General features: G+C 50.9%; 7 protein-coding genes across 7 annotated transcripts; 3 read left to right on the forward strand and 4 right to left on the reverse strand.

The window, feature by feature from the left end:
- Positions 1 to 2,379: 2,379 nt before the first annotated feature.
- On the reverse strand, positions 2,380 to 5,718 carry M430DRAFT_18366 (hypothetical protein; the record flags this gene model as incomplete). Its single annotated transcript, XM_024863853.1, has 3 exons — positions 2,380 to 4,113; positions 4,162 to 5,164; positions 5,249 to 5,718. 3 exons carry the CDS (start codon positions 5,716 to 5,718, stop codon positions 2,380 to 2,382), a joined length of 3,207 nt encoding a protein of 1,068 aa, XP_024721466.1.
- A 2,422-nt stretch (positions 5,719 to 8,140) lies between these two features.
- Positions 8,141 to 9,610, reverse strand: M430DRAFT_41538 (hypothetical protein; the record flags this gene model as incomplete). Its single annotated transcript, XM_024867485.1, has 3 exons — positions 9,371 to 9,610; positions 8,650 to 9,315; positions 8,141 to 8,599 (listed from the first exon to the last, which is right to left on the reverse strand). The coding sequence occupies exons 1-3, from the start codon at positions 9,428 to 9,430 to the stop codon at positions 8,141 to 8,143; spliced, it is 1,185 nt and encodes a 394-aa protein (XP_024721467.1). The 5' UTR covers positions 9,431 to 9,610.
- Positions 9,611 to 9,934: 324 nt separating this feature from the next.
- On the forward strand, positions 9,935 to 10,951 carry M430DRAFT_138460 (hypothetical protein; the record flags this gene model as incomplete). Its single annotated transcript, XM_024862570.1, has 2 exons — positions 9,935 to 10,060; positions 10,118 to 10,951. Exons 1-2 carry the CDS (start codon positions 10,013 to 10,015, stop codon positions 10,949 to 10,951), a joined length of 882 nt encoding a protein of 293 aa, XP_024721468.1. The 5' UTR covers positions 9,935 to 10,012.
- A 507-nt stretch (positions 10,952 to 11,458) lies between these two features.
- On the reverse strand, positions 11,459 to 11,980 carry M430DRAFT_49888 (hypothetical protein; the record flags this gene model as incomplete). The annotated part of the gene is made up of 2 exons (XM_024868096.1): positions 11,459 to 11,904; positions 11,965 to 11,980. 2 exons carry the CDS (start codon positions 11,978 to 11,980, stop codon positions 11,459 to 11,461), a joined length of 462 nt encoding a protein of 153 aa, XP_024721469.1.
- A 311-nt stretch (positions 11,981 to 12,291) lies between these two features.
- Positions 12,292 to 15,571, reverse strand: M430DRAFT_65924 (hypothetical protein). Its single transcript, XM_024869201.1, has 5 exons — positions 15,279 to 15,571; positions 14,573 to 15,226; positions 13,786 to 14,525; positions 13,173 to 13,738; positions 12,292 to 13,125 (listed from the first exon to the last, which is right to left on the reverse strand). Exons 1-5 carry the CDS (start codon positions 15,462 to 15,464, stop codon positions 12,500 to 12,502), a joined length of 2,772 nt encoding a protein of 923 aa, XP_024721470.1. The 5' UTR covers positions 15,465 to 15,571; the 3' UTR covers positions 12,292 to 12,499.
- Positions 15,572 to 16,652: 1,081 nt separating this feature from the next.
- On the forward strand, positions 16,653 to 20,645 carry M430DRAFT_100575 (hypothetical protein; the record flags this gene model as incomplete). The annotated part of the gene is made up of 2 exons (XM_024860645.1): positions 16,653 to 20,079; positions 20,134 to 20,645. 2 exons carry the CDS (start codon positions 16,653 to 16,655, stop codon positions 20,643 to 20,645), a joined length of 3,939 nt encoding a protein of 1,312 aa, XP_024721471.1.
- A 3,040-nt stretch (positions 20,646 to 23,685) lies between these two features.
- M430DRAFT_230602 (hypothetical protein) lies at positions 23,686 to 25,419 on the forward strand. The gene has a single exon (XM_024864827.1). It carries the CDS (start codon positions 23,828 to 23,830, stop codon positions 24,977 to 24,979), a length of 1,152 nt encoding a protein of 383 aa, XP_024721472.1. The 5' UTR covers positions 23,686 to 23,827; the 3' UTR covers positions 24,980 to 25,419.
- The last annotated feature ends 16 nt before the right edge of the window (positions 25,420 to 25,435 follow it).

The following is a 25,435-nucleotide window of genomic DNA, read 5'->3' on the forward strand; positions in this document are numbered from 1 at the left end:
GGTACTGGAGACGTTAAGCTACAGTACGAGTGCGCTGCTCGGGGCCGGCTGGCTTCATGTGAGCGAGTCTGGAGTGCGTCCCATGCGATTCTACTACGTCTCTGGGGAGATCATCAGAATAAATATATCAGCAGATCCAATAGCCTCTGGACAAGTAAGTATCTATAATCTATCGATGTCGATACATATGTACTTGTCTCACCGTATTGGAATCATAACGCAGGTAAGATTACCGTGTCACCGAAACAGTTCAAGAAGAAGCAAAGAGCCCCTTCGTCGAATGATCCATCTGACCTAGTCCCGAACTTGCCAAGCGCCCTGATCTCCATGGGCCCGGGTTTAGCCCGATACGGCGATCTTCCAGAACAAGAGAAGAGGGGCGCGGGCGACGCCGGGAGAGCAGGGCGTTGTTGTGTCCCGAGGTGCCCCGAGACAAATACCAGCTTTGCTTTGCCTTGAGGGGGGGGAGGACAGGAATAATATAGATGGGTATGTAGAGTAGACATCTGGGCTCTATTCTTCCCACCAGATTCTTGGTAACAATATATACATACTATAAAACCAGTCAGTCAGTGCATACCTTACATATACATACATAATACATACATAGCCTATGTACATGCACCACGCATAATACCTCACCTTAACCATCCATCCATCCATCCATCCACCACTTTCCAACAGGCATCATACCTTACAAGTTACCACCCACCCAGCCTCCCTCTCTCTCTCTCTCTCCACATGCACGCCATATTACGAACGTGAAGGGATGTATGAAGACCAACTAACAGGCTTGGCCTGATAAGCAGCACGCATCTGATACGAAGACTCAAATCAAATCAATTATTTGCGCACTGTCCTTTGGTGCGGGCATGCATGCATGCATGCGCATCGCAATATTAACCGAGGATACTCTATGCTTTGCTTTGCTTTGCTTTGCTTGCTTTTTCATGCTGACTACCTTACCTACCCTAAGGTAACTAGTTATAGGGACTGTAGTTAATTCCCTCATCGATGTATCTTTGCGTGGGCGAGGAAGGAGTAAGAAGTGCTCTAGGAAGGTACCTAGATGTAGGAAAAGAAAGAGGAGGTAGGTAGGTGTATCTAGGTATTTATTTATTTCTTGGACATGTTGAAATTTATAAGTTATCTCATTACATACATACCTTACTGTGCGTTCATTCAGAGTAGGTACATGCACATTGCATACCTAGGTACATACCTGCCTTATACATACATACAGTACAGATGTTACATCTTCAAATTTCCAAACCCCCCACACCAAACCACTAAACACCGGAACCACCCACCAACTATCTTGGGTTAGGGCCCCACTTGAACAAGCTAAACCCCATGCATCATCCATCATGCACTAATATCGGAAGCTGCCGAGACCCTTTTAGACGGACCCTTGCGGAGGTATATTATTATTGTTCCTGTGTTCTGTTCTGCTTAAGGAGTGAAGTAGTGAAAGTTGTTATGTGGTTAGCTACTAATTCTTTTTGCTTGGTTTTCTTTCTTTTCTTTAAGTCGGTCGTCCCTTTTTTTTTGTCTTTTTGATACTCTTTAAATTCCCTCCTTCTCTTACCTCATCATCTCTATCTCTTCTAATCATTAACACACTATCCAACCTCCTTCCTCCTCCCTCAACCATCCCGTACTGCCTCTCCCACAGTACCACCAGAGTGCACATACAAACAAACAAAATGTATTCTAGCGAGACGTTTCTAATTTAATATTCACAGTTTGAATTCGCTCTGTGTAGGAGTGATGGGAATAAGATAGAATAGAAGATAGATAGGGATGAGGAAGGGCAAGAGGGACACAGAAAGGAAGAGGAATTACGAGCATCCTAAGTAGAATCTGAAAAACACGTGATGATGAAAAGGGACCCATTGTACCTATGTATGCATGTATGTATGTATTCCATCTCTCGATAGTAGCCAACTTCGCATGGTAAGAGTTTAACTAAGTATATATACACAGCACCCGTGACGGCGGGGCTCGCGCTTATAATACAAGAAGAAGACAAGACGAGAACGCACACTCCAGTATCCTTATCTGTACAACAGAGTGTTCGTCTGTATCAAATTAAGCCGCCGGCGACGGCTGGCCCCGCTCAACCATGGGTATTGCTAATCCGGTAATGCATACACCTGTCCAAAAGTTTCCAACTCCGAATGTCCTCCCATCCATGCCCTAATTTGAACGCCGGATGATGATGGTTCTTCTAACTCCTGAAAATGCAACACCATGAGCACTAGACTCATGGCTAGTAAAGAGGTCCCCGCTAAGCGCAGTAGTAAGAATCAAAAATATGGAGATAAAAACAGATCAAGTTAGTTTCTCTCCATCACGAATTCGAGAGCGAATCTCCCCTTAAAAAGCCTTCCTCAGCTTCGCCTCCTCGATCACCTTCTGGAGCTTCCTCGTCGCCCGTACGGCCTCCTCCCTCTCATTCTGCAGGTTCATGACCTCGACCTGCGCGACGTTCATACGTCCTACCACATCCTCCATCTGTTTATCCGCCTCGGCAAGAGCACTTTCCAGCTCTACCACCCTCTGCCTCAGGAGTTCCATATTCGAGTCCTCGGATACAGACTTGGCCTTCCCAGAGGTGGTGAGGGAGATTCGCGGTGCCTTGGTCGAATTGGCAAACATCGGCGCGACGGCCGATTGGGAGGCGAACATCCGGGGGGAGCGCATCCCATCTCTCATGCGCTGCAGTTGAACATTGTTGTTCTCCTTGATACCGCGGATCTCCTCTTCATGGCGAGTAATCGCCTCTTCTGAGTTTTGTTGAGCGGCCATCAGTTGGTCCTCGAGGGATTTGAGCCTGCTCTGCAAGGCCATGATCTTACTAGCATTGGCCCTCTGCTCCTTCTCCCCACGCTCTACCGTCTCGGCCAGTCGTTGTCGGAGAGTGGCGTTGGAGGCAAGCTGTTGCCGGACCTGCGCTGCCAACTCCTCGACACGTTTGGCAGAGGAACGAAGTTCTTCAGCGAGGGCGACCTCGTTGCTCACGTGAGCCGTCTCCGACTGCCGGAGATCTTCTGCTTGTTCTCGGAAGGCCTCAGCATCTTGCCTTGCGAAGTCTCGCTCGGAGATAGCATCTGCCAGGCTCTGCTCTAGCTGTTTCATCGCCATCATCGTTTCCTCATCCTTTGGACCCGATAGCTCCAAAGCCTTGACCCGTTCCAACGAGGCTGTATACTCCTTTTGCAGATCTCGATATGCCTGTTCGAGGGACTCCGAGGACACCTGGCCGCTTTCAGGTATGGAACCACTACTGAGACGTGTTGTCGCCGGGATCAAGATGTCGTTTTCCTGGAGTAGGTTTCGTAGTGATCCAATCTCCTGCTCCGCACGCTCGAGGTCCATCTTCAGACCACTGAGGCCCTTCTCGCACTGCCATTTCTGTTCTATGGCCTCATCGGCCCTACGACGGAGTGTGTTGATCTCTTCACGCAGAGTTGCAACCTCCTTGTCGTAAGCTAACCGTCTGGGCGAACTAGAGAGGGCTCGATCTCGCTCAATCTCCAACTGACGGATCTTCTTCTGATTCTCACGATTCTGGTGCTCCTGTCGCTCCAGCAGACTCTTGAGGGCACGGTGCAGGGCGTCTCGTTGAAGCTCGATATCCTTCACCCGTTCCGCAAGTGCCTCACGTGACTCAGTCGTCTTCACTGATGTCGACCGTGTGAGTGACGGAGGTCTAGACCTAGTTGGCACGGGCGCATTTCCAATCTCTTCAGAGATGATACTAAACCTCTTCTGCTGCTTTTGCGCATTGATCAGTGATACGTTTTCGTCTTTGAGGGTCTGCAGCTCTTGCTGCATCTTCGATTGTTCGTATGTGAGCTTTTCGTGCTGCGCCGCTTGGGCCTCAAGGCCCTCGACTCGCGCGCGGAGTTGCGGCACTATCTCATCTCGGAGGTTGTCACGTTCATTGAGTGAATCCTGGAGCTCCCCTTTCAGTGCTGTCAGAAGGTCCTCGAAGTTCTCTTTCATCTGTCGCTCTCCAGCCAACCGGCGTCGGAGGTCTTCGCAAGTCGCTTCGAGGTCCTTCAGACGTCCATTTGCATCGATGGAGTTCATAGAGGCAAGGTCGACCTGGGAAAGGTTAGTCTAGGGGGGCTGCAAATTGTTCGGCGTTCTCACATGTGACGCCTTCTCCTCCAGACTCCGGATCTGGGCCTCAAGATATTTCCGGCGGGCTCTTTCATCTTGTACTTTCTCCGTGAGTTCTAACCTCATCTGCGCCTTTTCCTGCTCAGTCCTCCGGATCATGCGATCCAATTCTTCTTGCCTTGAATCTACTTCTCCATATTTCGCTACTGAGGCCGTCGTCCCTGAATCTGAAAAATAGTCGCTGGTGCGCTTTCCTCCGCCCGACGAGTTTTGTACCTCTGACTGTAATCGCTCCACCAGATCCTCCAGGTCCATCTCCCGCCGAATAGAGGCGGCGAGCTCCGAACTAATATCCTTTAGTTCCTTTTCCATCTCTTCGACTTGTATTGGGGACGAGGGTGTTGCCAAGGGTAGTTGAAGATGTGCGTTTCCGAAATAGCTTTCCGCGCTAGCATTTGCTTTTGGAATATCGATAGCTGTAGGTGGGTTTCTGGTTGTTGGCTTGGAGGCATTAGAGGGGGTAGGGGGGTGGTCTGGTGTCTGGGGTGAGGGAGATGGCGATGGTAGCGGAGAATATGGATTCTCCGAAAATGTTGTCGTCGAAGATGCTGGAGATGCACTACCTCCCCATCCGAAGAATGAGCCAAGCTTGGACCCCCCGGGGGACTTCGGCTGTGGCTTCTGGATGGTTGTATGAGAGTCGCTTGATTCTTCCGAGTAGCTTCGCGACGGAGGGCTGGACACGTTTATTGTATGTGGTGGTGGGGGTTTGGACGAGAAAATGGACATAGTAGCGGAATCCGCGAGGCTATTAGAGCTCGAATGGCTGGACCACGGAGCGGCGGATTCGGTAGCAGATGACAGGGCCGAATCACTGGCTAAAGTTGCATCCTCTGCCGCAGGAACCAGCGGACCGTGAGCTTGCGACGGAACGGCGAGGTTCGAACTCTGGTCGGTGGTAGTTTGCTTCGCGGTTGTAGCACTCTCGGAAGACGGGGCGTCCAAAGATGGCGCGGCGTGCTCGTTGGAAGGTCTGTTGGTTGAACTATATCAGTATACGGGAGCTTAAAACTCATACGGACAAAAGCTTCATGAAACAATTATGGTGGTGACATACTTCGAGAACCTCAGGGAAGAGCGGGCCGGGGTAAATGGAAGCGTAGAGGTAGAAGGAAACTCGTAGAGGGTTGGGCTGTCCGCAGAGAAGGGCCTCGAGTTCGAAAGACTCTCCTCGGGCCGTTCGATGGTGGACGCGAGGTGTTCACCGGACGAGTACCTCGTGGCTAGGTGCGAGGCCGTCAATGGCAAAGGCTTGCGACGAACTGAAGCGGACGAGACAGCGCGGGACCTGAGCGGCGGAGCTGGGCTGGGAGAGTTGTTGGAGTTGGAGTTGGTGTCGGCGGGTTGCGGGATCTGGGGAGGAAGCTTGGCTGGCAGGTTGGCAGAGGCTGAGAGGTCCGACGGATCTGAAGCGGAGGAAGTATCAAAAGGAGCATACGGGGGAGGAGGAGAAGGAGGAGGAGGAGGAGGAGGAGGAGGAGCAGAGGGGTTGTTAAGGTTCCCTGGGGAACGTGGGTCGGCGGCCATGGTTTCCTGATGGGTTTGGCCTGGGTTGCACACAAGACATTGGAGGTGCCAGAGTGCAGAGGAGGGAAAAGGGCCAATTCAAGACAGGGCTGGAAAAGGGAAAGATGTGATAAAAGCGATAGGGATGGCCGAGTCAGAGTCGCAGCGACGCGGAAGGGCGAAAGGGGGTGTGGGAAGGGAGGTCAAGGAAGATAGGCGCCCAGCGGTCCAGAAGGGCGAAGCGTCGTGAAAGGCGTACCGGGTCAGGGGGATGGCGCTAGGATGAGACGGGTCTAGCGCAGCCCGAAGCGATTCAAGGATTTCAGGCACGCCAATCAGCGCGCGCGAGGGGATCACTGTGCGTGAAGCGAGGTTCAGGGCCAGACAGCCGCTACGCCCAGGACGGCAAGGCGCTACTGTCTAGGCCGTAGCGAGAGAGACAGGAGTTCCAGGGCGTCAGACAGGTTGGCGGTCCTCACCATGACAAGAGCTATCCACGTACCGTATCGGCCCCCGTGGGAACTGCTGCTCCGGACATAGACATAGACATACAGACGCATGGGGTACATATGTGCTGCACAGGTACAGCGTAGAATTCCCGGGCGGAGGAAAGAAGGAGGAAGCATCGCGGGCCGAGCCTCTGCGTAGAAAAACCACATACTACAAAGGGTAGCAATTCCAATTTCCACGCATCCTGGCCCGGGCGGCCTTCCTATCACCTCACAGGCTCACAGGCTCGCAGGCTCACATCAGTCCTCGAATCCCAGGCGCACACCGCTGTATGCGAGGGCGAGGCGCCGTGGCTTTCCTCTGTTACCTTACTCTGTAGAAAGGGGAAGAACCACCGTGCTTACATAAGGCCTCCCCGACAGAAGCCTTGATGAAACCAAGGTATGATCGCTCGATTGGGCCAGTTGGTCTGAGCTCCCAGCGCTAGATTCCTGAGGCGTTGCTGAACGAGGCGGCACGTGGGTACGAGGAGATTACTTGTGAAGTTGCTGTAGACTCTGTAGAATATCATGTTACTACCTTACTGCCCACCGTCTCAGACCACAGTACTATTCCAATCCTCACCATGTTACACCATCCTGATCACAAGCGCCGCGCTTCCTCCGCCGTCGTCTGAGCCCTAAACATTCTTGAATCCTGATGTCGAGGACTGAGACTGAGACCTGTCCTTACTACTGTTTGACCAGGCTAGTAGAAGTTGGACTGATGGACCTCGAGGGAGGAATAATACGGTAATCCGCCGTTCTGCTGTTCTTTTTTTAGTCCCACCCCGGCCAACCTATCATCAACTCCCGATCTTCATCCTCATCCTGATCCTCCTAGGGGGCTGTATATGGCATGTGCCGAATACGTGCTCCCCCCATAAGAACATCATCTACAGTACTACCTTACTGTACCAACCAATAATGCCATCCTCCCCTTCTTTTTCCGCTGTGCCGTCCATTCATTCTGCGCTGCCGATCCGAATAATCACTTCCCTCTGTAATACTAGTCCCCTACCCCTATCCACCTATCTACCTCTCTCCGGCATGGATTTACAACTACTGTAGTAACGCTGCTAGTGACTCCAACTACTCCCCACAATGCCCACATTGTCACCAGTAGCCTCATTGTCTAGACCTCTCGTCTTGGAGAGCTTAGGGGGGGAGCCTTGATCAACACCTGCCAACGACCTCTCTTCCTCTCCACAACCCCCTGGCTCCGCCGAGATGAGATCGAGAAGATCGAGATGTTGTGCAGAGAGAGTGCCGGCCTCCCTGCCCTGGATGCTTGACCGTTGATGACTACTGCGCTGCTCGTCGGCAATCGCGGCACTACTATAATAATACTACGGGATGCATCGTGCTGGCAACGTTGCCAAAAGCTACCTGTCCAGCAAGATTCCAAATCACATTTTACGAGCTCTTGCCTCTGATAAGAAGAACGGGCAGCCAGACTATGCGCTCTTAAGAAGGCGGTAATATTTTGTTATTCCTACCAGTTCTATTTAAATTCCCACTCTCAGCACGTAGCTTCGAGAGCACAATCTCTTGTCCATGTTGCCCGACCTGGACCGAAATCTGGCTGAGAAGGTGTTGAAGTTCTCCGTAACGCCAGATGCTATGCTCTCCATGCAGAACAAAGACTCACACGAGCCTCATGCCGCCTTATCCACGGTCTATGTTGAAAGACTTTTATCTTCATTGCGAGAAATAGCGGAAGAGAAAAGGCTTTTCCGCTCATAAATTCAACGCAAAATCCAACGCAAAGCAGAAACGACCAACGTCGTGAAGCGAGAAAACTCCAGAACGGTACCCCGAGGTCGTTGAGACCACCCATGCCTATTATTCAATTATTTCGCCGTGAGAGTTCCATAGGAAAGATTAGAAAACCCTTGCTCGCTTGTGTGAGACGTTGAGTCTCGCACATATCATGGCTACATCATCATCCCCGTCTAAAATGTGAGGGTCTTGGGCTTCTCCCAGCTGAAGTTCTGGTTTGTGAAGTGTCCATTCTTAGCGGTTTGGAAGTAGATCGGCTTGGCCAAGTCGAGTTCCTTGACAATCACACCGGGTCTCATGTCGAAGTTCTTTCGGACGATCTCGACCAGCTCATCGGAGCTTCGGGAAGATGTACCATAGGTGTCGACGAAGATTGAAAGTGGCTCCGCAACACCAATGGCGTATGAAAGTTGGACGAGTGCCCGGCGGGCAAGCTTGGCGTTAACCAATGACTTGGCAATCCAACGGGCGAGGTATGCAGCTGATCGGTCGACCTTGGAGAAGTCCTTGCCAGAGAAGGCACCACCACCGTGAGCTCCCCATCCACCATATGTGTCAACAATGATTTTTCGGCCAGTCAGCCCAGCGTCTCCTTGAGGTCCACCAATGATGAACTGTCCGGAAGGTTGGATCTATTACGTGTGAGTGAGAAGTTCTAGAGCAGGCGACAGGTAGGACATACGTGGTAGATGGTCTTGTCATCTAGGTACTTAGCTGGGATAACCTTCTGGATGATCTTCTCCTTGATCTCCTTGCGCAGTTGCTCAGTGGAGATGTCCTCACTGTGTTGAGCGCTGACAACAACAGTGTGCACTCTAAGTGGGATAACAGCTCCGTTGTCGTGCTTGTACTCAACTGTAACTTGTGTCTTGGTGTCGGGTCGAAGCCAAGGAAGGCTGCCGTCCCGTCGGGCAGCAGACATCGCAGCGTTAAGCTTGTGGGCCAGTTGGATAGTCAGGGGGAGGAGTTCTGGGGTCTCGTCGGTAGCGTATCCGAACATAATACCCTGGTCGCCAGCACCAAGCTTCTCAAGAGCCTCCTCGTAGTGCAGACCTTGGGCAATGTCGGGGGATTGCTCCTCAATGGCAACCAAGACGTTGCAGGTCTTGTAGTCGAAGCCCTTTGCGGAGTCGTCATATCCAATATCCTTGATGGCCTCTCGGATAACCTTTTGGTAGTCAAGACGTGACTTGGTTGTGATCTCGCCAAAGACCATAACCATACCGGTCTTCGTCGCAGTCTCACAAGCGACCTTGGACAGCGGGTCCTCTCTCAAGCACGCATCGAGGACGGCATCGGAGACCTGATCAGCGATCTTGTCGGGGTGGCCCTCGCCGACGGACTCGGACTGAAAGAGGATGTCAGCGGAGGGGCAAAAACAGCCAGAGAGTGGGCAGTCTTACGGTGAACAGGAAAGTGCCCTGGTTGTGGTGGGGTATCGTGCCATTGGCTTGGGTAGACATGATTGCGAACGGATGGGTATGAGGCAGAAATAAATGCAGAGATGAAGACGAAATTTGGAGAGATCGCGATGAATGGTGAATGAGAGATGGGGGATGAGGAGAGGGGGGAGCAGGAGGGCAGACTGAAGAAAAGGAACCAAAGGAGAGATGAAAATAGGCGGGGTCTCAAACTTTTGCGGTGTCGCTGTGTTTAAGGGCGCTAGCACGCGAACAGAAATATTGCACCATCGCTTGCCCATTCACCGCCTCCGTGGAGCCCGCGCTTTTGAATGCGGAGTTCAACAGGGCGCCTGGCAGAAAGGCTCAAAGAGTCGGCAGTGCGAAAAGGTCCCCCACGTGGAAAATACATAGGTTGGTAAGCAATTATTAAGATCTTACCTCCCCGAACCTAGGACAGAGGCGCCGTACGGAGTAAGGTAAGTCCGGCTGAAATTCCGAATACGCTGTAAATCACGGGATCCCAGCCTTACCTTACCTCACCTTCCCTTCCATTACCTCAGCAGACGCGGGGCCCAGCAGCCTTCCTAAATTTTCTTGCGAGCCTCGAGAAAGGCTGAGCGCAACATCCCACCAGACGTCACCATGAGCAAATTCGGAGCACTCATTATGGGCCCAGCGGGCGCGGGCAAGGTGATTGAAACATCTTGGTCCTTGTCCTGATGCTCTTTCTAACAGCTAGTCCTCCAGACAACCTTCTGCTCGGCCCTCATAAACCACCTCCGCAACAACCGCCGATCCTGCTTCTACGTGAACCTCGACCCCGCAGCTGAAGAGTTCGTACACGAGCCCGATCTCGATATCAAGGATCTCATCTCGCTGGAGGATGTCATGGAAGAAATGGGCCTTGGGCCCAACGGGGGCTTGATCTACTGCTTCGAGTTCCTCCTCGAGAACCTCGACTTCCTCACCGAAGCCTTGGACCCTTTGACCGAGGAGTATCTCATAATAATCGACATGCCTGGACAAATCGAACTCTACACGCATATCCCCATATTACCCACTCTAGTGAAACACCTGACCAGAACAGGAGCCTTAGATATCAATCTATGCGCGGCGTATCTGCTAGAAGCGACATTTGTGGTGGACAAGGCAAAGTTCTTTGCAGGAACGCTGAGTGCTATGAGTGCTATGATTATGTTGGAGGTGCCGCATGTCAACATTTTGTCCAAGATGGATTTAGTCAAGGGACAAATAGGGAAGAGGGAATTAAAACGCTTTCTGGATCCTGATGAGACGCTTCTGGATGATGAAGCCGAGGAGGCGGGCGAGGAGGATGATGGATCAGGAGCTCCTCGAGACACACAGTCGGTGATGCGGGGAAGCAGCTTCAAGAAACTGAATAAAGCGGTTGCGGGGCTGATCGATAGCTTCAGTATGGTCTCCTACCTAAAGTTGGATGTACAGGACGAGGACAGTGTCGGTGCAGTCCTGAGCTACATCGATGAATCCATTCAATACCACGAGGCTCAAGAACCCAAGGATCCACTCGATGAGACGAACATGGACGAGGAGGCGGAATGAGGAGATGCGCCGAATCTAGCAAGAAGCCAATCTTGCCCGAGGCTAAAGTCTTTTGGGGAGGGGATTTAATGAAGGATACGAGGGGGAGGGTGCCGCACAAAAGCGGACGCCATCAAATGGCGAAGTTATCTATGATTAAGCCTCCCTGATAGGGCCGCTTTTCATAAAACTTGCGATATAGGAGAAGACGGTCTTGAGGAAGCAGGACGTCGAAACGTGACTGTATTTTACGGCTGGTTTTGGCTGTTCTTACAGTTGGCTTTGTAGCGTATCATCACAGTGTTGCAAAATGCAATGATATGGAAACGTACAGTTGATAGGATAATGAATGGTTTGTACCTTCCTTCGAACAGATACCGCATTATCCATTCATGATATTATCCAGACTGTCCAATCTCGTGTGCTAGGAATGACGCTCGTTCCCTGATGATAGGTATCCATAGCCCTCCCGATTCCATATCCCAAACGCCAAAAAAAAAGCTTCTTCCAAACCATATCGATCCCATATCAATATACGTAGCCCCCCTGCTTACTATACTGACCCTTCTGCTGATTCTGATACCCCTCCCACCTCCTATATTCCCTCCACCAGACCTCACTTAGCTGGCTTCCCCACGCTATCGCATCCTCCAGGGTCCTCTCCGGCCCTCTCTGCCAGACCGCCGCGACAACCACCACGCACAAGCCACTGACCGTCATCCACCACAGCAAGCGGATCCACCACATCATGATGCGGCGCACGAGATTCAGCACTTGGAGCGCGATCAGTATGAAGAGGACCAGGATCCCAACGCTCACGATGCCCGGCGAGTCTTGCGCCTTGACGGCTACGGTGTTGAGGAATGGCATGACGAAGGGAGACGCGCGCGCTTGTAGCTCGGATAGGAGGCTGCGGAAAGGTCGCGTGTAGGGCTCGCACCCGTTGTAGATCGCGTAGGCTTTCAGGACGTAATCTGCATGATGTTAGCTTTTTGTGAGGACGGGAAGGGAGAGCGTAGCGTGGGGGGGCGTGCCTTGTGCTATGTCCATCGTTGTTGTGAAGAATGGGTTGTGGCAGACGCGCTGATGTAGGACTGGGGCTAGATGGTAGATGGTAATGAAGAAGCTTGGAAGGGGAGGGCGTAGTTCTTGGGCTTTTGTATGCGCTGGGAGTTTCTCTATAAAAGGAAGAAGTCGTCTCAAAATCTGTAAACAGGGGCCCGTCGAGACTATTCTGGATTTCTGAGTCTGTTGATGGATTCCCTATCGACGTGATTAAGCTTATTTGACTAGCGTAATGGCAATGGCACGTGCAAGTACCACTACGTGCTGGGTAGGTACCTTAGCTGTATCATCTGCATGTTTCGAGACAATTCTTATTTATATTTACCATTTCTAGTGTATTCCGATTGTCTTGCGTTCCCATGGTCCCAGCTACTATGGATGTAAGGCCCAATGCTAGAAACAATATTCCTCATACGCCGTCGCTATGATCAAATGCAATGCTTCCCTCATACGCCCTATTCTAATGCCATTTCATCAGCCGATACTCCCTACCAAAGCACACAATCATGCAAAGTCATCCATATCATCAGCATCATCCCATCCCAAGGACTTATAAATAGAATCCTCATGTGCTTCCCCAGACTTTTGTTTCGAACCATCGTCTATACCTCCTCTTGATCTCGAATTCTCATTATTGCAGGCTGGAGTTGATACTTCGGGATGGCTGTGAACCAGCGCAGCCTCTGGCCTCTTCTTTACTGGTGTCTCCTGGATCCCTTCAGATGATCCATAATTTTGAGGGTCCTTTACGGCCGATTCGGGCACCATATTAAATAATTTCCCACTGGAGCGGCGCGGCTGTAATGGCGACGAAGGAGGGCATCCATCATAATTAGGAGCCGTCATGCTGGGCATTTCGTTTCCGGAGTGAGAGGATTTCCGAGTCGGTGTCGCCTGAATGAAAGAAAATAATGGATTTCGGGTCTGCGCTTCGGGGGGTGGCCGAGCAACTGACTGTGGAATCCTAGATGAACTTAAAGCGGGAAGAACAGTTGAATCCACATCTTCTGTCATATTTGGCAAACTTGGACGTTGGTTTTCCGTAAACATATCCTTATGTCGATTGGCCTTCGGGGTTGCTGAGATTTGCACTCCCTGGAAGAGCGGGTTCCTAACAGGCTTCTTGGATTCTATGGATTGTCAGCACCAAGATTTGCAACTTTTACTATGAACTTACTTCGAGACATGGAGGCCGAGGCCGACCGTTTCTCAGCGGTCTCGACCATAACTTTCCCAGCCAATTCTCGGTTTGGTTTCTTGAGCGCTGCAATTGCTTCTTTGAGTTCCGCCTCTATGTCGGCCTGTTTCCTCTTCTTTGTATTTATTTCTGGCACAAGACTGCTCATGTCAACTTCTCGTTGAGAGAATCGCTTAGAATTCAGAACTCCACCCCTATTTGCCTGTAAAGGCTGGCTTTCAGCTGGAGGAATGCTCGAGAGAGATGGTACTTCGCTTCCTTCTCTCTTCAAGACCGGTACTACTGGTGTGGCAGACCGCATCAGTGAGATGGCCCTGCCCGGCCCGCGCGAAATGCTACGTCGCTCGCGTTCCTCAGTCAAGGCCTGCTGTAGGCTTAGACGTGGCTTTACAGGAACAGGACGCTTGGTGGCTGCACCAGGCCGAGGCTTCACGCTTGGGGCGCTTGCCGATTTGGATAGTTTTGGTCTCGTGTGAGACACCACAACAGGGCCTCCAAGCTTGCGATTGATAGCAGCACAGCGATCAGGAAGGCGGGCTGCGAAGCTATTTTGTCGTCAGATGAGTTTCTATACGTTTTAGGCCAGACTTACAAGGGCACAATAACTTCAACGCAGAAGTCCCTGAGGAAATTGTCCGTATGCATAGGCGAGGTAGCGGAGCTATCGTTCTGGGTTGTTAAGCCATTGGTAGGTGCCTTTACAGACTCGAGGACAATAGATTGCCATATGCAGAGCCGATCGATATGAACATCAATGAGCGTCGACAGGCTCTCAGGCATTTTAGACTTTGCTGGTTTTGCTTTTCCACCCTCACTATCTTTTGTTGGCAGAGAAGTAGGCAAACTGTCTCCGGTGTCTCCTGAAGCAGACACTAAGGGCTGAAGCGCGAGAGTTTCAAGGATGATTATCATCTGAAGTTGAGTCTCCCGGATACGCAGCTGGCCAATGCGCTTCTTAGTGATGTCTTCTCTTGATGTACCAGGTGCTCCAGATTCAATTTCATCATCATGGCCCGCCCACCATCGCCTGATGAGTACATCTTCCAATGGGTACAGTCCGTTTTTACCGGGTTTCAATTTCTTGGTACTCTTCCTTCTTTTGGTCTTCTCAGCTTCTTGTTTGGCGTCATCAGCGCTATTGTCATGAATATCGATCGATGCGACACATCCAGGTACTCCGTCTCGGTACTTTTTATCAATAAGAGTAGTGGACAGAATCAGACTTTCAAGAAATGCAATATGTTCCCTCATGTCGAGGGCCGAATCATAGTCGAGATGGAAAGCTGCACGCGCCCTCGATAACGGCCCCTTTGCAAAATAAGCCAGAGAAGCCTAAACTGGTCAACTATATGTATGTCAAATTCGATGGTAGGACATGCCTTGGATAAGTAAAGAGCCTCGAAGTATTGGTTCCGGACATTTTCAAATATCTCACCGGCAGTTGGTTGTGCCGTGATATCGCTCTCTTCTAAAGGTGGGCCCTTGTCTAGTTGTTCCGTGGACTGAGAGTCCTGAGCCGGTTCCACGTGTGTCGTAGCCGGCTGTGCTTCGGTGAGGGGCCCTGATGACGGGCGCTTGACCATTGACTGGATAGCTTCAATCGCAAGCCGCTTCTTCTTGTTATAACTACTGACTCCTGGGGTTATCAGAGGAATAGCCGGTGGAATGACACCAGGTTCCAACTGTTTCTCCGAGGCCTTAGATAGATCTGGTTTCGAAACCACAGCTGCGGCCCTCAATTGTTGCAGATTGACCCACGAACCAAGTTGCAACAAGACATAGAGACCCCGCTCCTCACGCTCCACTGCATATAGCGTGCGCCCATCATCCAATCTTGCTATCAACACCATTGGCTGGCTTCCCATTCGCTCTTCCAATTCCAGAATCTTAACGTGAGTCTCGAAAAGCCGTGATCGCGGTAGAGCACTGGCAGTGGAAGTGATATCAAGTGACGATAATGGGAGGTGAGATCTAGGCAATAGGAGAAGTGGTTGGAGCGACCGGGGCTTGACAAAGAGAGTGGACGGATAAGGCTGTTCCTCCGTTAATGTCACGGTGGGAGGGAACGGGGAGGTGCTCGCTGACCTTTACGACAAATGGTTCCTTGAGCAAGTCTTCCACTTCCATTGCGTTGCCATCGCGCTTGCGTTTCCTTCCACTGGAGCCAGCATCATCACTCCCTCCGATTCGACTCTCTGAAGGCGGCGTCAAGACCCGACGCGTGGTGGACGCGTCAGAGAGAGGGAGCTCATCTCGACTTGACATAAACATAGCACTGAGATATTGATAGGCGTGTCATGAGGACGGAGATAATTCATGTATGAATACCAATTATCGTAACAGCTGCTGTTCGTGATCTTGGGTGGGCTAGAAATTGGGGTTTCACGAGTTGTCCTAGGCGTGGTCGCGAGAGCCGCACGCGAATTGGTGAATGGCGAGGCTGGCAGATCCGGGATGGTGCAGCCGAGCAAAACCCGCGATTCCCATTACGGTAACCATAATTCACGGGCGAGTGGCTTGAGAATGGCTCCAGAGTGGCTCGCGTGTGGCTAGTGCAGCTAGTGTGGCTAGTGCATCCGGGACGGCCATCCATTGGCTGCAGCGCTGGGGAACACCCAGACAGAAAGGTGCGCCACTGTGGCAACTGTGGCGAGTCTCGACTAAGATGCTTTGGGTGGAGAGCAATGAATAATGCTCGAATTGCCCATGCCATCCTCATCCGGCAGAGATTTCTGATATACCATATCTATGCGGATCTCCCGTGGTCGATATCCCACGGTCCGACCGCTGTCAGTCTCGTCCAGGCCGCAGTCCCTCTCTTACGGCGCCTCCTCCGCAAACCAACAAGTCCGTGGTGCAGTCGAGGTCCCCTGTACCTGAGGTACTGTACCGCCACCGCCCCAGGGCACCACGATTACGGCAGTTCTACGACGTGCCGTATAGAGGCCCCCCTCTGGTCTTGTCCTCAACCTGGTGCTGTGCGAAGTACCTATTCGACGCAAAAAAAGGGACTGTCGCGTCGTCTGCGACTCGCTTTTACTCTCCTTATCAGCAGCAGCTCTGCCAACGTCGTCCCCTCTCTTGCCACACGTATTTTGAGGGATCGCTTTTCTCTCGCAGTGCGACACCTCTGCTGTTGATCTCGAGGCTCATCTGGGCTATCTCAACATCAACATCAACATTGGCCGAAATCGAGATCAGTTCCAGCCTCAATTCCCCTTTGGGTCTCGCTCTCGTCCCTGCGCCCGGCTGCCTTCTCCCTTCCGATCGAGGATGGTTCGAACTCGGCGCTAGACACATCTTACCTTCGCTGAGACTGAGACATCAACACCCTCCCTCTTCCTCTCTCTGGTACCCCATCGCACCATGAGTGTCGACATTGATCCTTCGCCTCACTCGGCACGCTTTTCCAACGAGGAAGAGGACCATCTCCTCGACGATCTCAAATCACCAAGAGTCATGGAGCGCCCGCATATGCAGACAGTCGATTCGGCAGAATCCGGCTCTTCGGGCGATTTACAAGAGCCAGAACCTCCTGCAGTCGGCAGACATTCCCAACACCTCTCTTTCTCTCCTCTCGATCCGCGAGCTTCATTGGGTAGTGCAGGCTCGAGTGGACGCAGTAGAGGAAGTGCAGAGTCGAGTAATAGCTATAACCGAACAGAAACATCACTTCCTACCAACCAAGCTCTCAGTGCGGCGCCGAGCAGACCGCAGAGGCCCTCCGCTCCAGCTCGAACGCCGTCCAATACTTACGCCCCCGCGCGCAGGCCCCAACAGCCTTCATATATCTCGGTATCAGGCCGGAATCGATCCGGATCGTCAGCACGATTCAGACCCGATCCAAACGCTTCATATCGGACACAGGAGAAGGCATATGTGCAGCGATTACGGCAAGACCAGCCTTCCGAATATTTTGAACCCTATACGCCGAGTGCTGGGTATGGAACAGGTTCAGATACCGAGGATGAGTCACCTTCCGACCTTCATTTCGACAATGATTCCTACGAACAGGAAGCTCTGATGTTTTACGGCAACGATGACATTCAGCCGACGCCAGAGGATCTTCAGGATCCAGCAAATCGGGAACGGCTAGAATGGCATAGCATGCTCGCCACTGTCCTGACTGGAGATGTCGTGAGGCAGGAAAAGAAACGTTTGATAGGCGCCTCCAACAAGCAAGAGGAAAATCTCTATACCGAAATATGGTTGGGAATTCGTTCCAAGATATGCGGGAGGACTCTTGCGGCACAGCGAAAGATGATTGAAGACACCCGTGCTACGCTGGATACCATGCTGGACCAGATTGTTAGGTTCCAGGTGCAAGGGGAGAGTGAGGCTGGGAAACCTCCAATCGAGCAAGTGCGAGACATTGTCAAGAAGATCGAAAAGTGCGAAAGTTTCTACCCCTCTCGGAAAGCTCTGGAACTCGCAAACACAATAGCGGCCTCCCCACAGTATCATGCTACCTGCGACGCTGTAATTTCATGGCACAATACTACAGAGCTCATCAATACTGAGCTTGGGATCTTACAGAAGTGGGTCGGCAATGAAGAATTGGATTTCACCCGGGCGAAGGAACGTTCACCATCCGGCCACGGACTATCAGATGAGTCTTCGTTCATCGATAGGTTGTTGAAGCAAGATGGTCTACGATCCTTACAGGGCGATAAAAGTATTCTTCTAGGCGTTGCAAAGGTTATCATGAAAGCCAAAAGCACCCTCATCCATAATTTCGAGGCATTTGCGACGCGTCATTTACCGCCGTACATCGAAGAGTTACTGACGCTCATCAACTTCCCGTCTCGCTTGATCGAAGAGATCATAAACTTTCGTCTTCAGTATGCTCGGAAGATGAGAGATTCGGCGCAGCAAAATAGTATGATGATCGAGCAGATGATACAACAATTTCAGATCCTGTTGAAACTCGCAATCCGAATAAAGCAGGAGTACTTGGATATTTCCCAGCCAGAACCAGGATGGGATCTGCCTCCGTGCATAGACGAATCCTTCGATCAGACAGTGCTAGACGCGCTGAAATTCTATTTCAAGATGTTGAATTGGAAGCTTGGCGGAAACAAAAATACCTTCAAGGAAGCTGAGGTCCTAGAGCAGGAATGGGACTTCTCGAATGAGATTGGCCGCCACCTTCAAGGTGGAGATGTCCAGGTTGCGGAGCAATTTAGCTCGCTGACGCATAAAGCATTCTATCGACTGACCCAAACCTTCGAAAAGGAACTTCAGAGGAAGCCTAAGGAAAGCGCTGCCGAGATGACAAAACGCTACAAGCAGAGTTTAGACTCCGTCCGTGTTCGTCAGCGGATGCTGCAGCGCTTCTCAAGGGTTCTGAGTGACCGCTTTGAAAATGCCACCGACTTTAGCATTGCCATGAGACGTGATAGTCTTCAGCAATTGTATTCGAGGCTTATTGAGACTGGCCATTTTCTAGTATACACTGCAAGCATTGAGCATGAGGGAATATTCCTGATAGCGTCCCCCTCGCTGTACAATCGCCCGCAAGATATTCAATCAATCCTCGGAACGTGTTATCGCTCAGAGGACATGGAGGAAGATCCGACAAACCCATACATACTGGTGCTACGTCCAGAGAGCCAAATGCTATGGGACGGCCGTCGGGTAGAAGCAAATATCAGAGAGCCGTCAAGCGATGTCAAGATTGGGCACCTTCGATTGATTGCGGATGGGTCACAAGCACGGTTAGCTGCTGCTCGAGCAGCGTTCTTGAATTCCATCGATATGCACTTAGACATGGTGGTCGAACATAGGTCGAACCTCAAAAAGGTCAACACCAAGCTGACCGAGATCAAGAAAGTGGTATACAAACTCTCGAATCTGATCATGGATAGCGTTGAAATTGTGCGGAAGCAAACGGAGGGTCTGGATTGCCAAGAGTTGATTCAAACCTGCTTCGTCTTCGCAACCGAGTTTGGTCAGAGGTCCTTGCTCTACATGGATCGGAACAGAAAGCAGATGAATAACATTAAACTCACCAAACTTGCTTTGGATTGGGTTAGTTTCGTCTGTGATGATTGTGTCGCCACCGATAGAAAGACCTTCAGGTGGGCTGTGCTTGCTTTGGAATTTGCAATGGTTATGACTCAGGGGCAGCATATCCTAGCACTTGGCGAAGATGAGTATGCGAGACTCCGTGCCAAAGTTGCAGGTTGCATGTCTCTCTTGATTTCTCATTTTGATGTCATGGGGGCCAGGTCAACTCTTGCCGCCCAAGCTGAGAAACAGCGAGTCGAAGCTTTGGCCTCGCAGTTCAGGAAGATGGACATGAGCAAAATGCTGGACGATGATGAATCATCACGGTACATTCTCAATCAAAGGCTCGAGCAACTGGCCGAACTTGATGAAATCCGAAAACAAAAAGAAGCAGAGAGACAACCGCTCGGTCGAGTCTTGGAAGAGTCAAGCGAGGCGGATCGATCGCTTACCTACCTCTCCTCTTCCGCATCTAACGTGAACATGCGGTGGCAGCAAGGTCAATTCGTCGGCGGTGGCACTTTCGGGACAGTTTACGCTGCTATTGATCTGGATTCCGGACACCTGATGGCTGTTAAAGAGATTCGCTTACAAGATCCTAGCCTTATTCCTACCATCGCTGGGCAGATTAGGGACGAGATGAACGTGCTCGAGTTCCTGGACCATCCGAATGTTGTGTCATATCATGGTATTGAAGTCCATCGGGACAAGGTCTACATCTTCATGGAGTTCTGTTCTGGTGGGTCCTTGGCTGGTCTCTTAGAGCATGGACGCATTGAGGACGAGCAAGTCATCATGGTATACGCGTTGCAGCTACTTGAGGGACTTGCGTACCTGCATGAAAGTGGCATTGTGCATCGCGATATCAAGCCAGAAAGTAAGTAATTCCAACTAACGTCAACCCAAATCTTGTGACTGACTAGCATCTTAGACATTCTCCTCAACCACAACGGCGTGATAAAATATGTCGACTTCGGCGCCGCCAAAGTTATTGCTCGTCAAGGCAAAACGCTTGTTGCTGGCGATTCAAAAGCTATGGGGAAGCCCAACAAGTCCATGACCGGAACCCCGATGTATATGTCGCCCGAAGTCATCAAGGGCGAGAATCCAGGAAAAGCCGGGGCTGTCGATATATGGTCCCTTGGTTGTGTCATTCTCGAAATGGCGATAGGTCGCCGACCCTGGGCCTCTCTCGATAATGAATGGGCCATCATGTATAACATAGCTCAAGGAAATCCTCCGCAGCTACCGTCGTCCGACCAGCTGAGCGCACAGGGTATCGACTTCTTGAAGAAGTGCTTTATCCGGGATCCGAGACAACGTGCTACAGCAGCGGAACTCCTCCAACACGAGTGGATTATGGCCATCAAATCCCAGATTTCCATTGAGCCAACAACTCCTAGTGATACTGGGTCTACTCATTCCAGAAGCAGCCTTGGATGAGTGAGTGCTGGACAATCTCACGATCATCTTCTTTCTTGTTTCCAAATTTGTTGCCAGCAAGCCAGCAGCCAGCGCAGCGCAGGCAAAGGTGGCGTTCCCTTCGGGTTTACAGGGTAACAAACATAGCGTTTCAGCATACATGGAAAGGCATAGCGATGAGTTCAGGAGTTCAGGAGTGGTGGTGTTTGCGGGCGGTCTTCTATGTTACACTGGCCATCTCAGTCATTTGATAGAGATATTTTTCTTGGGAGACGAAATTGTCTCAGAGGCAACAATAGATGATAATGGTTTGGCGGCCCGATGTATATACATGTATGGGTAAACTGGAAAACAATAGATAATCTGTATTTTTGACAGCCCACGGTATATACGTGTGTAGGTACCTATAATAGGAGAATGAGGGACCGATTTTCAGAAATGGAAAGCGGCGAAGTAAATTCAATACACCACAAAGCCTCTCTCTCTTGATATGTAGACCTTCTTGCGGTTGAAATTTTCCCTGCAGTAAATAAAGCACAATGACGATTATCCAAGAGTGAGTGGCACGAAGCCCTCCCTCTCGGAGCTACTGATGCCCTGGTTTTTGCAGCACTTATATATATTCAGCCCATCCCATCTCATCCACAATCGCTTTCCACAGCTTCGTTCGTGCATCATTCATTCAAACCTCTATTCATTCCACCTAATCCAAATACTCCCAAACCAATCCCCTGGATGCGAACACAGCATATTTTAAACGTACATACTGTAACAGAAGCAAGTACTAAGCACAGCCTATCAATCCTCAGCGATCATATGGAGAAAAGAATATGTATGTATGTATGTACCTAGCTACATACTTGGCACGCACACGCACGCACGCATAGCATAGCATTAGTTGGGTAGGTAAGGTAGCTACCTACATTATCTATCTAAGATATGTATGTATGTATGTTCGCGAAGTTTCATGTGATGCAAAATAACACAGCAAGCGTGCATTTGTTTTCTTTCTTTCTTTCCTCGCCCTTCTTCTTTTTTCACGTCGCTGTTCTTTGACGGGGGATTTGTCTGTCTGGGTGGCACGACGTTTAGTAGGTAGGTAGCAAACACACCCCCGGAAATCGTGGAGCTGCGTGAAGATCTTATCTACCTAGCTAGCTAGCTGATGCAAGGGGGGTTGGGCTTGGATTTTTTTTCTATTTATTTTCTTTTCTTGGTCTTGGGGCTCTTTTATGTTGGATTTGCTTTTTCGATGTTCTTTCTTAGAGTAGAGAAAAAAAGGGGGGGGGGAGAGGGGGAATGCTTGCATGACATGATAGACGACATACAGGTACCTAATTGATTCCCTCGTCAATAATATTGGGGGTTTCAGAGGGAAGAGAAAAATCGGGATTCTCAAGCCACGCTGCCACATGTACTGCTGGTGTTGGCGGACTCGTGGTGAGGCTGTATCTCATGGTTGCTCAGCTGGGTGGGCAGGATAAAAGTATCCATATATCTGATGTCAGCACGGGATGGGAGGGCGTCTCAGTCTCGAAACGCAGAGGAGAGTTGTTCATTGGGCGAAGGAGACCCTGCCCAATAGTCGCATTGCTCTTCCTTAAATATAGAGAGACTAAGGTACAGAGTATTGGATTCCTGTCTTGTCGCTGTTGGATGTGGTGCAGTAGTGGCTAGTGACGCGTTTGCGGGGTGGCGGTCAGGGAGAGGGGGGTCTGTCTTGCAGCTGCTGGCATGGATGGGGGGAGGAGAAGAAGAGGGGGGTGAAGGGGGAGGGGGGTTCAGTTGTGTACGGGCACACGGAATATAGGAATATAGGAGGATCTTATTCCAAATATTGGGATGGTGGTCTCATTGGAGACATACATACCACAGACCCTGTTCCTGAAGATCACAAAGAGTCTAAAGACTATGGGAATCCAGATAGCGTACGTGATTTGTTATGTTGGAAGTTGTAGTTGTAGAAGTGGGAGAAGGCGTTTGCTCCTCTTTGAAGCCGGTTGTCACGGAGTATGTTATCGTTATCGGTATGGATACGGCGGATAGATAGTCGGATAGCAAGGATAGTCGTACTCTATGTCAGCACGGAAGCAGGATCATATGAATGCTGGCCGCTGATACGGGTATCTGATATACATAGCCGTGCGGAAACATCATCGATCGAAGATCTTACTCTGCGGGTTTCGTATGATCGGTGACGAGGGCCTACGTACAATGCATGTACAGAATACACACAAATCCCCATCTGATAGAGAGTCTGCGATACCGAGTCTGGTGGCCCGCTGTCCGTTTCCTGTTCCTGAACTGGCCGGTCAAATCCAGCGACTGATATCAGGAGTTCGCCCTCCCTACGGCAAGGGACTGCCGGACAACACTTCGACCACTGCTGACCCATCGGGCCTCTGAACTCTGTGTGGTGCATTCGGGATGGTGGATAGCGTAGACTTGTACTTGTAGTCCTTACGCAGGACCCTGCACCCTCTCCACGCAGCGCCATGGGGCATGGCCAGCACGTTTCGGCAATGGCGTCGAATGTTACGGAGGAGGAATAATAGGTCTTGTATTACTGGTTGTTATTAGTATTGTACAGTGTACACACACGACAGGACTGTACCTTATGTAAAGAAGAAAAAAAAACCCCTTGATATAATGACCACCTTCACTACACCCTTCACAACCCCTCACAGACCCCATTGCGACCCTCCCTCCGTAACCCAGGGTCCCAGGGGATTCCGGGATATTGAAGACGCCCTATCAGCTGCACTGCTCCTCCTGGCCTGTCCCCGCTGCGGCCCGGGATGTCCCAGACTACTACTGTACGGTAATGTATCCGTTCGACGTTCGTTCCCATTCTCATCATATATCATATTCTTTCCTTCCTGTACCAGTCTACTACTTAGATGCTGCGGTGCCTGCATCTCGACCTTTCTTCATCGTCTGCTCCCCCCCGACGTCCCTTCTCAACGGTGCTGAGCTGGTCTGGTCGCAGGATCACTGGAGGATCACTTGGTCACCGCGTCTTTTGCCTACCTTACTCAACCCTCGTTCTTTATTTTTCTTTCCATCGTTGAGCTCCGAATTGCCTTTTGAAACTTCTATTCGACGTCTTCTGTTTGTTCGCGCGGCCCGTACAACGACAACCATGTGTTGAGTTGCAGTTATTTCACCGCCATTCTTTTACCCGTTGCGCCTGCGCTGTCGAGATGAAGACCTCTCGGCCAAGTTTGCTTCTCTTTTTACTCGGTGTTCCGCTTCTTGTGGCGGGCCAGCGAGAAATTCTACCTGCCGTGACACCCACGCCTCAAGTGCCTGCTGGATCTCTAGATTCGCTGGAAGGCAAAGACACAGATATACAAGGCCTTCTCGCTCTGCAGAGTTCTGCAGCAGACTCCCCTTCGAATGAAATTCTCCAACCCTCGCCATTGCAAACGCATATACCCCTTTCAGCAACCACAGCATCACCTCTGGCCCCAGGTCCCTCCACCACTCCCACCAGTTCGGCTCTCACATCCATAACTAACGCAGGCGCTCCGACAAGCGGGATACCTTCTTCGGGCGCTCCCACGAATCTGGAAATCTCTTCTTCGAGCCCAACTCTGACCCCTACTTCTATATCGACTCACATTATCACCGCGAGGCATATGTCGAAACATCATCGGGACGTGGTAATCATTCTATCCGTGGTTCTGGGCGTCTTTGGTCTCCTCCTGATTGGGGCCGCAATCTTCCTCGCATGCCGTTACTGCCAAGGCAAAGCACCCTTCAATAACCGTGGCGCAACTCCTATAAATGATGAGGAGATTCAGTCATGGCGCGGTACCAGTATGGAGCCAAAACAACACCAAAACGCGGATCCTCAGCCCCAGGTCTACCCTCCCCTCGAGATGAGTATGGGCTCGATCGCATTAGGACAATCTCCAGGGCATCCTACACGCCCAACGGCGCCATCCTCCGCACATCATCATTCTTCATCATCTGTGGCTAAAGCACCAAACGCTAGGGCTGGTCTGACAGATGAGACTATCCCCGGTGCCGCCCCCTTTATCCCCCCGGCCGTAAAACGGCAAAATTCGCTCCTGTCGAAGACCCCTCTGGGTCATGTGAGAACAAAGAGTAGGAGTAGCACAAGTGCGAAGAATCTGTCGAGACAAAGTGATGAGCCTGAAAGGATACACCCTTGGTACGATCCTGACCTCGACTCAGTTGGGAAGGAGGTGAGGGACACGGATCACACTAGCAGCTCCCCTGGAACGTCGATATTCGATGGGCTCACCGCTGGAGGTCTCTCACCACGACCTAGATCACAAGCAAGGCGATTGGAGAAGGAGGATGAGGTTGGCAGAGCCATTGCATAGTTTTAAGTGGAATCTTCCGCTGGACGAGGATTCTGCTGAGTCCTATCGGAGATGCAGAGTCAGCATTAACATGACATGTCTTTTTTCCTTACATGCAGCTTTTCTTCATGCATACGACTAGGGAAGGCGTACATGGCAGGTCTGGTCCAAATAATGGACCCCGTATACCCGTGACGATCGTGGATCATTGAACTTGTAGTTTTGCGGAAATATGAACCAGATTAGCTACCCAGCTCAGTTCTTTTCGACCTTGATGAAAAAATGTGGCAACATTTATATTGAGAAGCAACCCTCACGGTTCGAGTCTGTCTCTTTTATTTTATAAGTAAATTACCTCTTTCATACAACCGCCCTGAACTCGCACATGTTCTAAGTGTGTATCACGTGCACACCAACACGTCGCGTTAAACGCCTATCAATTGGACGCGAATTTGACCGCCTTCAATCTATCAGTAC

Source organism: Amorphotheca resinae (genome assembly GCF_003019875.1).
Source record: "Amorphotheca resinae ATCC 22711 unplaced genomic scaffold M430scaffold_5, whole genome shotgun sequence".
In the NCBI taxonomy this organism is placed as follows: Eukaryota; Fungi; Ascomycota; class Leotiomycetes; order Helotiales; family Amorphothecaceae; genus Amorphotheca; species Amorphotheca resinae.

Bases quoted from the DNA above. Each gene is read 5' to 3' on its own strand.
- M430DRAFT_65924 (XM_024869201.1), bottom strand. From the start codon at position 15,464: ATGTTTATGTCAAGTCGAGATGAGCTCCCTCTCTCTGACGCGTCCACC. The intron at 14,526-14,572 runs GCATGTCCTACC...TGACCAGTTTAG, and splicing joins AGGCTCTTTACTTATCCAAG to GCTTCTCTGGCTTATTTTGC. The intron at 13,739-13,785 runs GTAAGTCTGGCC...ACGACAAAATAG, and splicing joins GTTGAAGTTATTGTGCCCTT to CTTCGCAGCCCGCCTTCCTG.
- M430DRAFT_230602 (XM_024864827.1), top strand. From the start codon at position 23,828: ATGAAGACCTCTCGGCCAAGTTTGCTTCTCTTTTTACTCGGTGTTCCG.